The following is an 11,778-nucleotide window of genomic DNA, read 5'->3' as shown; positions in this document are numbered from 1 at the left end:
GGAAAAGGGGTTTGGGTTCACAGGCGTGAGGAGGTGGAAGGGTTGGGGTGGGGAAAACGAGGGTTTGGGGGTGGAAAAGGGATTCGGGTTCACAAAGATGGAAGGGTTTGGGGTGGGGAAAAGGGGTTTGTGTTCCCGGGAGTTGCTGTTGCTCAGCGGGGAGGGGGCTCTGGGGGTTGAGCCCCTCGGGGTGTCAGGACATGGGAGAACACCGGGCAAGGGCTGGGGGCTGCCTTTGGCTGTGGGGAAGAGTGGGAACCCCCCTCCCTGCCCCCCAGATCCTCCAGGCAGCCCCAGGGGGGGCACCCACCGTGGCGGGAACACTCCTTGATCTTGCCGGTGATCCAGGCCACGGCCTTGGCGCCCATCTTGGTGCCGAAGTTCCTGTCGAAGGGCGTGGGGCTGCCCCCCTGGGCCGGGACAAGCCGGGGTCAACACAGGGGGCAGAGCCCAGGGGAGGGGGCAGAACCCCAGGGGAAGAGGGCAGAACCCAGGGGAGGGGGCAGAGCCCCTGGGGAGGGGACAGAACCCAGGGGAGGGGGTAGAACCCCAGGGGAGGGGGCAGAGCCCAGGGGAAGGGGGCAGAGCCCAGGGGAGGGGGGAGAGCCCAGGGGAGGGGGGGAGGGGGGGGAAGAGCGCCAGGGCCGGGGGCAGAACCCCCTGGGGAGGGGCAGCGCCCCGGGAGGGGGCCAAGAAAGGAGCCCCCCCCCCGGGCGTGGGGAGAGCCCAGGGGAGGGGGCAGAACCCCATGGGGAGGGGGCAGAGCCCAGGGGAGGGGGGAGAGCCCAGGGGAGGGGGGAGAGCCCAGGGGAGGGGGCAGAACCCCAGGGGAGGGGGGAGAACCCCAGGGGAGGGGGCAGAGCCCCTGGGGAGGGGACAGAACCCAGGGGAGGGGGCAGAACCCAGGGGAGGGGGCAGAACCCCATGGGAAGAGGGCAGAACCCAGGGGAGGGGGCAGAGCCCCAGGGGAGGGGGCAGAACCCCAGGGGAGGGAGCAGCCCCTTCCCCAGGGCTGTGGGGGGTCCCCCCACCTGCTGCGTGTGCCCCAGCCCCTTCCCCAGCCCCTTCCCCAACTGCTGCGTGTGCCCCAGCCCCTTCCCCACCTGCTGCGTGTGCCCCAGCCCCTTCCCCAGCCCCTTCCCCACCTGCTGCATGTGCCCCAGGACGTTCTGCCTGCAGTCGAAGATGCCCTTGCCCTCCTCGGAGTAGAGGCTGTAGATGAAGTCCGTGGTGTAGTTCTCGTTGCACCGCTCGTTCCTACGCCGGGGGGGTGGGGGGGGGAGCGGGTGTGATGAGTGTGACAGGTCTCAGCCACCCCCCAACCACCCCCTAACGCCCCCCAGACCAGCCCACACCTGAGCACCAGCCCCCTCTGCACCGTGGTCTTCATCTTCTCCGTCAGGTGCTCCACGTTGACCTGCGGGCGGGGGCGGGTTTGGCATCGGGGGAAGGCGCCCGGCGCGGGGACGCCAAAAAAAAACCCTTCAAAGCCCCGAAAGGAGCCCCCCAACCTGCAGGTCGCGGATGTTGAAGGGCTCCTCGTAGATGTAGGCGGCGTCGGCGCCGGCCGCCAGCCCCGCCATGGTGGCCAAGTAGCCGCAGAAGCCGCCCATGGTCTCGATGATGAAGACGCGGCGCTTGGTCCCCGCCGCCGACTGCTTGATGCGGTCACACGTCTGCGGAGGGGGGAGAGGGGGTTAGGGGGGACAAAAGGGGGTTTGGGGGGGAGAAAAGGGGGTTTGGGGGGTGGGAAAGGGGGTTTGGGGGGTGGGAAAGGGGGTTGAGTTCACAGGTGTGAGGAGGTGGAAGGATTAGGGTGGGGAAAAGGAGGATTTGGGGTGGGGAAAAGGAGGATTTGGGGTGGGGAAAAAGGTGGTGTTGGGCGGGAAGGAGAGAAGGAGGAGGGGAAGGAAGAAGGAATCGGGAACAAAAGAAAACGGGGGCCTTTTTGGGGCGGTTCCCAGGCTGTGAGGACGGTGGAAGTATTTACGGGTGGGGAACAAGGAGGGCATTTGGGGTGGGGAAAAGGAGGATTTGGGGTGGGGAAAAGGAGGATTTGGGGTGGGGAAAAGGAGGATTTGGGAAGGGAAAAAGGGGGTTTGGGGGGGAAAAAGGGGGCTGGGTTCACAGGTGTGAGGAGGTGGAAGGGTTAGGATGGGGAAAAGGAGGATTTGGGGGGATGGAAATGAGGATTTGGGGGGGTGAAAGGGGGTTTGAGGGGGGGAAAGGCATGGGGGGAAAAGGATTTGGGGGAAAAAGGGGTTTGAGGGGAGAAAAGGGGTCTGAGTGTGGAACTGGATTGGGTAGGGAGGATTTTTGGGGGGAAGTGGGGCTCACAGTGGTTGATGGTTGTGAGCATGGGGCGTGGAATGGTGGTTTTGTGGGTTGGTGGGGAGGGCGGGCTCACAGGTGGTGATGGTGTTGAGTGTGGAACTGGGATTTGGGGTGGGAAGGGGGCTCACAGTGGTGATGGTGTTGAGTGTGGAAGGGGGTTTTTGGGGTGGGTGGAAGGAGGCAGTGCTTTCACAGTGGTGATGTTTGAGTGTGTGGAAGGGGGTTTGGGGGTGGGGGGGAAGAGGGGGCTCTCACGGTTGTGATTGGTGTTTAGTTTGGAACTGGGATTTGGGTGGGAACGGAGGGCAGTGCTTCACCGTGGTGATGGGTTGCGTGTGGAAATGGGATTGGGGTGGGAAGGGGGCAGGCTCACGGTGGTTGCTGTGTTTTGAGTGTGGACATGTAATTTGGGGTGGGACGGAAGGGCTCACAGTGGTGATGGTGGTGTTGAGTGTGGAAAATGGGATTTGGGGTGGGAAGGGGGCAGAAGTGCTCACAGTGGGGTGATGGTGTTTGAGTGTGGAAGGAACTGGGATTTGGGGTTGTGGGAAGGAAGGGCTCACAGTGGTGATGGTGTTGAGTGTGGACGGGGGTTTTGGGGTGGAGTGGGAAGGTGGGATGGGAGGAGGAAGGGAGGGACACGCGGGCAGAAGTGCTCACAGTGGTGATGGTGTTGAGTGTGGAAGGGGGTTTGGGGTGGGAAGGGGGCTCACGGTGGTGATGGTGTTGAGTGTGGAACTGGGATTTGGGGTGGGAAGGAGGCAGTGCTCACAGTGGTGATGGTGTTGAGTGTGGAACTGGGATTTGGGGTGGGAAGGGGGCAGTGCTCACGGTGGTGATGGTGTTGAGTGTGGAACTGGGATTTGGGGTGGGAAGGAAGGGCTCACAGTGGTGATGGTGTTGAGTGTGGAACTGGGATTTGGGGTGGGAAGGGGGCAGTGCTCACAGTGGTGATGGTGTTGAGTGTGGAACTGGGATTTGGGGTGGGAAGGAAGGGCTCACGGTGGTGATGGTGTTGAGTGTGGAATGGGATTTGGGGTGGGAAGGGGGCTCACAGTGGTGATGGTGTTGAGCATGGAATGGGGTTTGGGGTGGGAAGGGGGCTCACAGTGGTGATGGTGTTGAGTGTGGAAGGGGGGTTTGGGGTGGGAAGGGGGCTCACAGTGGTGATGGTGTTGAGTGTGGAACTGGGGTTTGGGGTGGGAAGGAGGCAGTGCTCACAGTGGTGATGGTGTTGAGTGTGGAATGGGGGTTTGGGGTGGGAAGGAGGCAGTGCTCACAGTGGTGATGGTGTTGAGTGTGGAAGGGGATTTGGGGTGGGAAGGAGGCTTGGGACGGAGGCTTCACCAAAAAAAGTGGTTGATGGTGTTGAGTGTTGGAATGGGGGTTTTTTTTGGGGTGGGAATGAAGGGGGCTCCTCCCAGTGGTGATGGTGTTTGTGAGTGTGGACTGGATTTGGGGGTGGGAAGTGGCTCACAGTGGGCTGTGGTGTTGAGTGGGTTGGAGTTGGATGGGATTTGGGGTGGGACGGAAGGGTCCCAGTGGTGATGGTGTTGACGTGTGGAAGGGGGTTTGGGGTGGGAAGGCGGCAGTGCCACCGTGGTGATGGTGTTTGTGTTGAGTGGGAAGGGGCGTGTTTGGGGTGGGAAGGAAGGGCTACGGTTTGATGGTTGAGTGTGGATTGAGGTGTTTTGGGGTGGGAAGTACGGAAGGGGCTCCACCTGTGTGGTGTTGAGTGTGGAAGGGGGTTTGGGGTGGGAAGGGGGCTCACAGTGGTGATGGTGTTGAGTGTGGAATGGGGGTTTGGGGTGGGAAGGAGGCAGTGCTCACGGTGGTGATGGTGTTGAGTGTGGAATGGGGGTTTGGGGTGGGAAGGAGGCAGTGCTCACGGTGGTGATGGTGTTGAGCGCGGTGTCGGCGCCGATGCTGAAGTCGGAGCCGGGCACGTTGTTGGAGACGGTGGCCGGGATGACGCAGAGGGGGACGCAGAGCTCCTCGTACCGTGCCCGCCCCTCCACCAGCTCCAGGCTGCCCGTGAACGCCTGGGGGGGCACCGGGGGGCAAACGGGACAGCCCGTGTTGGGAGGGACCCACCGGCACCGTCCGGTCCAACCCCCGCCCCAAAATCCCCAAAATCTCCAAATCCCAACCCCTGCCCTTGCACAGGACTCCCCAAAATCCCACCAGGATCATCCAGTCCAACCCCTGCCCCAAAATCCCCAAAATCTCCAAATCCCAACCCCTGGCCCTGCACAGGATCCTCCAAAATCCCACCAGGATCATCCAGTCCAACCCCTGCCCCAAAATCCCCAAAATCTCCAAATCCCAACTCCTGGCCCTGCACAGGATCCTCCAAAATCCCACCAGGATCATCCTGTCCAACCCCTGCCCCAAAATCCCCAAAATCCCCAAAATCTCCAAATCCCAACCCCTGGCCCTGCACAGGAGCCCCCAAAATCCCACCAGGATCATCCAATCCAACCCCTGCCCCAAAATCCTCAAATCCCAACCCCTGGCCCTGCACAGGACTCCCCAAAATCCCACCAGTCCCACCAGGATCATCCAGTCCAACCCCTGACCCTGCTCAGGACCCCCCAAAACCCCCCAGTCCCAAATCCCAACCCCTGAGAGGATCATCCCAACCCCGTCCCTGAGCTCTGGCAGGTTTGGGGCCGTGACCAAACCCCGGGGAGCCTCTTCCAGTGCCCGACCCCGCTCTGGGGGGGGAGGAAGAACCTCTTCCCAAATTCCAACCAGCCCGACCCCAAACCCTCCTGCTGCCCCCCAGCACCCACAGGCCCCTTTTCCCACGGGAACTCCGCATTCCCAACGGGATTTTCCCCCTCTCACCTCGAAGCCCCCGATGACGACGAGCCCGTGGATCCCGAACTTGCTGATGTTGGCGCTGATTTCCTCCAAGTATTTCTTGGGCAAAGTCCTGGCAAGGGGAAAATCCCCCCCTGGCTGAGCCCGCCCGGGGTGGGGGGCTGGGCCTGGGCCCCCCCAAAGGGATCCCCCCCTGGTACCTCTTGGTGCCCAGTTTGGATCCCCCCAGGCCCGTCCAGGCCCCGACCCGGTTCCAGTTGATCTCCTCCACCTGGGGGGAAGGCAGCGGGTTAGGGGGGCACAGGGGGAGGGTTTGGGGGCACAGGGGGAGGGTTTGGGGGCACAGGAGATTTGGGGGCACAGGAGAAGGATTTGGGGGTCACAGGAGAGGGATTTGGGGGCACAGGAGATTTGGGGGCACAGGAGAAGGATTTGGGGAGGAGAGGGATTTGGGGGCACAGGATATTTGGGGTCACAGGGGGAGGATTTGGGGGCACAGGAGAGGGATTTGGTGGCACAGGATATTTGGGGTCACAGGGGGAGGATTTGGGGGCACAGGAGAAGGATTTTGGGGTCACAGAAGAGGGATTTGGGGGCACAGGGGGAGGATTTGGGGGCACAGGAGATTTTGGGGCACAGGAGATTTGTGGTCACAGGAGAGGGATTTGGGGTCACAGGAGATTTGGGGGCACAGGAGAAGGATTTGGGGGTCACAGGAGAGGGATTTGGGGGCACAGGAGATTTGGGGGCACAGGGAGATGGTTTGGGGGCACAGGGGGAGGATTTGGGGGCACAGGAGATTTGGGGGCACAGGAGATTTGGGGGCACAGGGAGATGGTTTGGGGGCACAGGGGGAGGATTTGGGGGCACAGGGGGAGGATTTGGGGGCACAGGAGATTTGGGGGCACAGGAGATTTGGGGGCACAGGAGAAGGATTTGGTGTCTTTGGGGTCCCACTGGCCTGGCTGCAGCCATATCAGTGATATTGGGGTCACACCCCTGTTTTGGGGACAATGTTACTGGGGTCCCACCCCTGGTTTGGGGTCAATATTGGGGTCCCACCCCTGGTTTGGAGTCACTGATATTGGGGTCCCATCCTTGGTTTGGGGTCAGTGCTATTGGGGTAACACTGTGCCCCTGGTTTGGGGTCAGTGCTATTGGGGTCCCCCCCCCGGTTTGGGGTCAGTGCTATTGGGGTCCCCCCCTGGTTTGGGGTCACTATTGGGGTCCCACCCCTGGTTTGGGGTGGCTATCAGGGTCCCACCCCATTTTGGGGTGGCTATCAGGGTCCCCCCCCGTTTTGGGGTGGCTGTCGGGTCCCACCCCGTTTTGGGGTGGCTATCGGGGTCCCACCCCGTTTTGGGGTGGCTGTCAGGGTCCCCCCCCGTTTTGGGGTGGCTATCGGGGTCCCACCCCGTTTTGGGGTGGCTGTCGGGGTCCCACCCCCGTTTTGGGGTGGCTATCAGGGTCCCACCCCATTTTGGGGTGGCTTTCAGGGTCCCACCCCGTTTTGGGGTGGCTATCAGGGTCCCCCCCCGTTTTGGGGTGGCTGTCGGGGTCCCACCCCGTTTTGGGGTGGCTATCGGGGTCCCACCCCGTTTTGGGGTGGCTATCGGGGTCCCACCCCGTTTTGGGGTGGCTATCGGGGTCCCACCCCGTTTTGGGGTGGCTATCGGGGTCCCACCCCGTTTTGGGGTGGCTGTCAGGGTCCCAGCCCGGGGACAGGCACCCACCATGCCGAGGGCGAGCCCCTCGAAGCTGTCATGGGGTCACAGCCCTGGTTTGGGGTCAGTGCTATTGGGGTCCCCCCCCCGGTTTGGGGTCAGTGCTATTGGGGTCCCCCCCTGGTTTGGGGTCACTATTGGGGTCCCACCCCATTTTGGGGTGGCTGTCGGGGTCCCCCCCCTGGTTTGGGGTGGCTATCAGGGTCCCACCCCGTTTTGGGGTGGCTATCAGGGTCCCACCCCATTTTGGGGTGGCTGTCGGGTCCCACCCCATTTTGGGGTGGCTGTCGGGTCCCACCCCATTTTGGGGTGGCTATCGGGGTCCCACCCCTGGTTTGGGGTGGCTATCGGGGTCCCACCCCGTTTTGGGGTGGCTATCAGGGTCCCACCCCTGGTTTGGGGTCACTACTGGGGTCCCACCCCGTTTTGGGGTGGCTGTCGGGTCCCACCCCGTTTTGGGGTGGCTCTCGGGGTCCCAGCCCGGGGACAGGCACCCACCATGCCGAGGGCGAGCCCCTCGAAGCCGTCGTGCACGGCCAGCATGCGGTGGCCGTGGATGAGCCCGATGCGGACGGTGGAGCGCACGGCCGCGTTCATCCCCGCCGCCGGGGCCCCCACGTTCAGCACGGCCAGGGTGTACCCGCTCTGGGGGGGCAGAGAGCGGCGTTGGGGGGCTCTGGGCCCGGGGGGTGCCCCCCGAGGCCCCCCCAGCCCGGGCGCGGCCGTACCTTGGTGGCCGGGGGGCGGATGTGGGCCAGCAGCTTGTACACTTCCCAGTTGTTCTCGAAGCTCCTGGAAAAGGGGGGGAGGGGGAAAGAGGGGTGAGGGGGGGTCTGGGGGTGGCAGAGTCCAGGGGTGACCGTGGGGGTGACTGTGGGGGTGGCAGAATCATGGAGTGACCATGGGGGTGACCAGAGCCCAGGGATGACCAGAGCCATGGGGTGACCATGGGGGTGACCAGAGCCATGGGGTGACCATGGGGGTGACCAGAGCCATGGGGGTAACCATGGGGTGACCAGAGCCATGGGGTGACCATGGGGGTAACCATGGGGTGACCAGAGCCATGGGGTGACCATGGGGGTGACCAGAGCCATGGGGGTAACCATGGGGTGACCAGAGCCACAGTGTGACCATGGGGGTGACCATGGGGTGACCAGAGCCATGGTGTGACTGTGGGGGTGACCAGAGCCATGGTGTGACCATGGAGGTGACCGTGGGGGTGACCAGAGCCATGGTGTGACCATGGGGGTGACCATGGAGGTGACCAGAGCCACAGTGTGACCATGGGGGTGACCATGGAGGTGACCAGAGCCACAGTGTGACCATGGGGGTGCCCCAGGCCCCGGGGGTCCCCACGGGGACAGGTCGCAGACCCTCACCGGCCCCGCAGCTTCACGGCCTCCTCGAAGCGCCCCTCGTTCATGGCCTTCGTCACGTCCTTGGTCTGGGCGGGGAGAGCACAGACGGGTGGGATTGTGCAGGGTGGGCCCGGCCTGGGCAGCTCAGGGGTGTCCCAGGGGTGTCCCAGGGGTGTCCCGGGGGTGTCCCAGGGGTGTCCCGGGGGTCCCGTGTCCCCCCCTACTCACCACCTGCACACACTCCATGAGGGGCAGGCGCACGGCCTGGTTGCCCGACAGGCTCACCACACAGGCGGGGGTCTCGGGGGTCGCCTCCAGCAGGGCCATGACGGCCTCCACCCCCATCCTGCTGCCCTGTGGGCACAGGGGAGGGGGTCTCACCACCCCGGACCCCCCTGCCCGTCGGGCTCGGGGTGGGACAGGGGGAGCTGCCTACCAGGATGCGGTCGAAGGCCGAGGGGGTCCCACCACGCTGGACGTGGCCCAGGATGGTGACCCGGGTGTCGTAGCCCAGGCGCTTCACCACCAGCTGCAAGGCAGGGATGGGCATGGATCGGATCCCCCGGACAGGGATGGGCATGGATCGGATCCCACAGACAGGGGTGGGCATGGATCTGATCCCCCGGACAGGGATGGGCATGGATCGGATCCCACAGACAGGGATGGGCATGGATCGGATCCCACAGACAGGGGTGGGCATGGATCGGATCCCACAGACAGGGATGGGCATGGATCGGATCCCCGGGACAGGGATGGGCATGGATCGGATCCCACAGACAGGGATGGGCATGGATCGGATCCCACAGACAGGGGTGGGCATGGATCGGATCCCACAGACCTGGATCCGTCCCCACAGACAGGGATGGGCATGGATCGGATCCCACAGACAGGGATGGGCCTGGGTCTGATCCCACAGACAGGGATGTGCCCTCCAGATCCCCCAGACAGGGGTGGGCCTGGATCCTGTCCCCAGACCTGGATCCGGCCCCTCAGACAGAGATGTGTCCCCACAGACAGGGATGTGCCTGAATCCTGCCTCCCAGACCTGAATCTGCCCCCCAGACCTGGATCCTGCCCCCCCAGACCTGAATCTGCCCCCCAGACCTGGATCCTGCCTCCCAGACCTGAATCTGCCCCCCAGACCTGGATCCTGCCCCCCAGACCTGGATCCTGCCCCCCAGACCTGGATCCTGCCCCCAGCCCTGGATCCGGCCCCCCAGCCCTGGATCCTGCCCCCAGCCCTGAATCCGGCCCCCCAGCCCTGGATCCTGCCCCCCAGCCCTGGATCCGGCCCCCCAGCCCTGGATCCTGCCCCCAGCCCTGGATCCTGCCCCCAGCCCTGGATCCGGCCCCCCAGACCTGGATCCTGCCCCCAGCCCTGGATCCGGCCCCCCGGCCGGGCTGGGGGGGTAACAAGGGCCTTTCCCCCTCAGACTCACGGATTTGATGTCGTCGGACGTGATGGCCTTGCCGTGCTTGTCGATGGCCCCCTCGGCCACGATGATGATGTTCAGCCGGGAGCCGCCGTCCCGGGTCTGGGGGGTGGCAGGGGGTGACAGTGGGCACCGGGACGGGGACAGTGGGCACCGGGACAGGGAGCAGGGGCCCTCCGGAGCCCCCCCTACCTCCGTCAGCCTCCGGCACAGATGGTCCTCCCAGTCGTCCTCGGGGGGGGACTCGGGGATGAAGACCCAGTCGGCCCCGCAGGCCAGGGCGGTGATGAGGGCCAGGTACCTGCGGGGGGGTCAAAAGGGGCTCTTTAGGGGTTTTTTTCTGTGCTTTCTCTCCGGGGATCTGGGTCTGAGGGACGGCGCCGGGACTTACCCACAGTGACGCCCCATCACCTCCAGGACAAAGGTCCTCTGGTGGCTGTGGGTGGGAAAGAGGAGAATCACGGAATCACGGGTTGGAAAAGCCCTCTGAGATCACCCAGTCCAACCCGTGACCCACCACCACGTTGTCCCCCAGACCATGGCACCACATCCAGCCTCTCCTTGAACCCCTCCAGGGATTGGTGACTCCACCACCTCCCTGAGCAGCCCCTTCTAAGATTTAATTCCCTTTCTGGGAAGAAATTCCTCCGTCCCTGGAGGTTTTTAAGCTGAGACTGGATGTGGCATCAGTGCCACAGTCTGGAAACCACAGGGGGGTTGGATCAGGTGTTGGACTGGATGATCTCAGAGGTCTTTTCCAACCCAGTTGATTCCATGATTCTATGATTCAAATCACAGAATCAGAGGTTGGAAAAGCCCTCTGAGATCACCCAGTCCAACCCGTGACCCACCACCACGTTGTCCCCCAGACCATGGCACCACATCCAGCCTCTCCTTGAACCCCTCCAGGGATTGGTGACTCCACCACCTCCCTGGGCAACCCCTTCCAAGCTTTAATCCCCCTCTCTGGGAAGAAATTCCTCAGAATCACAGGTTGGAAAAGCCCTCTGGGATCACCCAGCCCAACCCATGAGCCAACCCCACCCTGCCACCACATCCAGCCTCTCCTTGAACCCCTCCAGGGATTGGTGACTCCACTGCCTCCCTGGGCAACCCCTTCCAAGTTTTAATCCCCCTCTCTGGGAAGAAATTCCTCAGAATCACAGGTTGGAAAAGACCTCTGAGATCATCCAGCCCAACCCATGAGCCAACCCCAGCCTGTCACCCAGACCATGGCACCACATCCAGTCTCTCCTTGAACCCCTCCAGGGATTGGTGACTCCACCACCTCCCTGGGCAGCCCCTCCCAATCTTCAATCCCCCTTCAGAATCAGAGGTTGGAAAAGCCCTCTGGGATCACCCAGCCCAACCCATGACCCAACCCCGTCACCCAGCCCACGGCACCGCATCCAGTCCCTTCCCAAACCCCTCCAGGGATCGGTGACTCCCCCCCAGCCTCTCCCCACGCCCCCCCCGTGTCCCGCCGTGCCGCGGGGGGGTCCCTGTCACCTCTGGGCCGTGGTGGTGATGGCGTCCACGATCTCGATGATGCGGTGCAGCGCCGAGTCGGTGCCGATGGTCATGTCGGTGCCGCAGAAGTCGTTGTCGATGGATCCCACCATGCCCACGATGTTCAGGGCGCTCGAGCGCTGCGCCTCCTCCGCCGTGATGGCGCCTGCCCAAGGGTGGGACACCCCCTTTGCCCTCTGCGTGTGGCCCCCCCCCCAAAACGCCCCCTTGGCACAAACCAGGAGAAACCGGCGGTTTTGGGGGCGACCTCTCGGGTTTTGGGACAAAACCTCCCCCTGGAATAAATCTTGGGGGGTTCCCATGGGGGGACCCCTTTGTGTAGGTCCCCTTTTTGGGGCACAAACCTCTGTTCTGGGGGGGGGGGGGTAAATCAGCATTTTCGTGCCTGATTTTGGTACGAAACCTCCTTTTCACCACCCCAAAATAAATCTTAGGGGGGTCCTGTGGGGGGACCCCTTTGAGCAGGTCCCCTTTTGGGGCCAAACACTGGCACAACCCTCTGTTATGGGGGAAAACCACTGTCTTTATGCCTGATTTTGGTGCAAAACCTCCTTTGCAGCCCTAGAATAAATC

General features: G+C 63.3%; 1 protein-coding gene and 1 long non-coding RNA gene across 3 annotated transcripts in view; one reads left to right on the top strand and one right to left on the bottom strand.

The window, feature by feature from the left end:
• Positions 1-11,351, bottom strand: part of LOC113982296 (ATP-dependent 6-phosphofructokinase, muscle type-like) — a 15,265-nt gene extending 3,914 nt beyond the window's left edge. Inside the window, exons 1-16 of one of the 2 annotated variants that reach the window (XM_039391158.1) lie at positions 11,185-11,351; positions 10,067-10,111; positions 9,868-9,976; positions 9,682-9,777; positions 8,679-8,771; positions 8,471-8,596; positions 8,264-8,328; positions 7,613-7,676; positions 7,383-7,529; positions 5,361-5,431; positions 5,185-5,272; positions 4,224-4,376; positions 1,512-1,676; positions 1,356-1,417; positions 1,146-1,257; positions 211-410 (exon numbers count right to left, since the gene is read on the bottom strand). In XM_039391158.1, coding sequence (XP_039247092.1) covers positions 211-410; positions 1,146-1,257; positions 1,356-1,417; positions 1,512-1,676; positions 4,224-4,376; positions 5,185-5,272; positions 5,361-5,431; positions 7,383-7,529; positions 7,613-7,676; positions 8,264-8,328; positions 8,471-8,596; positions 8,679-8,771; positions 9,682-9,777; positions 9,868-9,976; positions 10,067-10,111; positions 11,185-11,297 — 1,709 coding nt within the window. In that variant the 5' untranslated portion in view covers positions 11,298-11,351. The remainder of the gene's footprint in view (positions 1-210; positions 411-1,145; positions 1,258-1,355; positions 1,418-1,511; positions 1,677-4,223; positions 4,377-5,184; positions 5,273-5,360; positions 5,432-7,382; positions 7,530-7,612; positions 7,677-8,263; positions 8,329-8,470; positions 8,597-8,678; positions 8,772-9,681; positions 9,778-9,867; positions 9,977-10,066; positions 10,112-11,184) is intronic. The other variant, XM_039391157.1, reaches the window with a different exon arrangement.
• LOC120325277 lies at positions 10,488-11,397 on the top strand. The gene is made up of 2 exons (XR_005567195.1): positions 10,488-10,841; positions 11,012-11,397. It is a non-coding gene; the product is annotated as an uncharacterized LOC120325277 (long non-coding RNA).
• Positions 11,398-11,778: the final 381 nt, after the last annotated feature.

Source organism: Pipra filicauda, unplaced genomic scaffold (assembly GCF_003945595.2).
Source record: "Pipra filicauda isolate LSUMZ 115617 unplaced genomic scaffold, ASM394559v2 scaffold90_size2875636_pilon, whole genome shotgun sequence".
Lineage (NCBI taxonomy): Eukaryota > Metazoa > Chordata > Aves > Passeriformes > Pipridae > Pipra > Pipra filicauda.
Note: the sequence above shows the minus strand (reverse complement) of the source record. Positions and strands in the feature narration are given on the sequence as shown.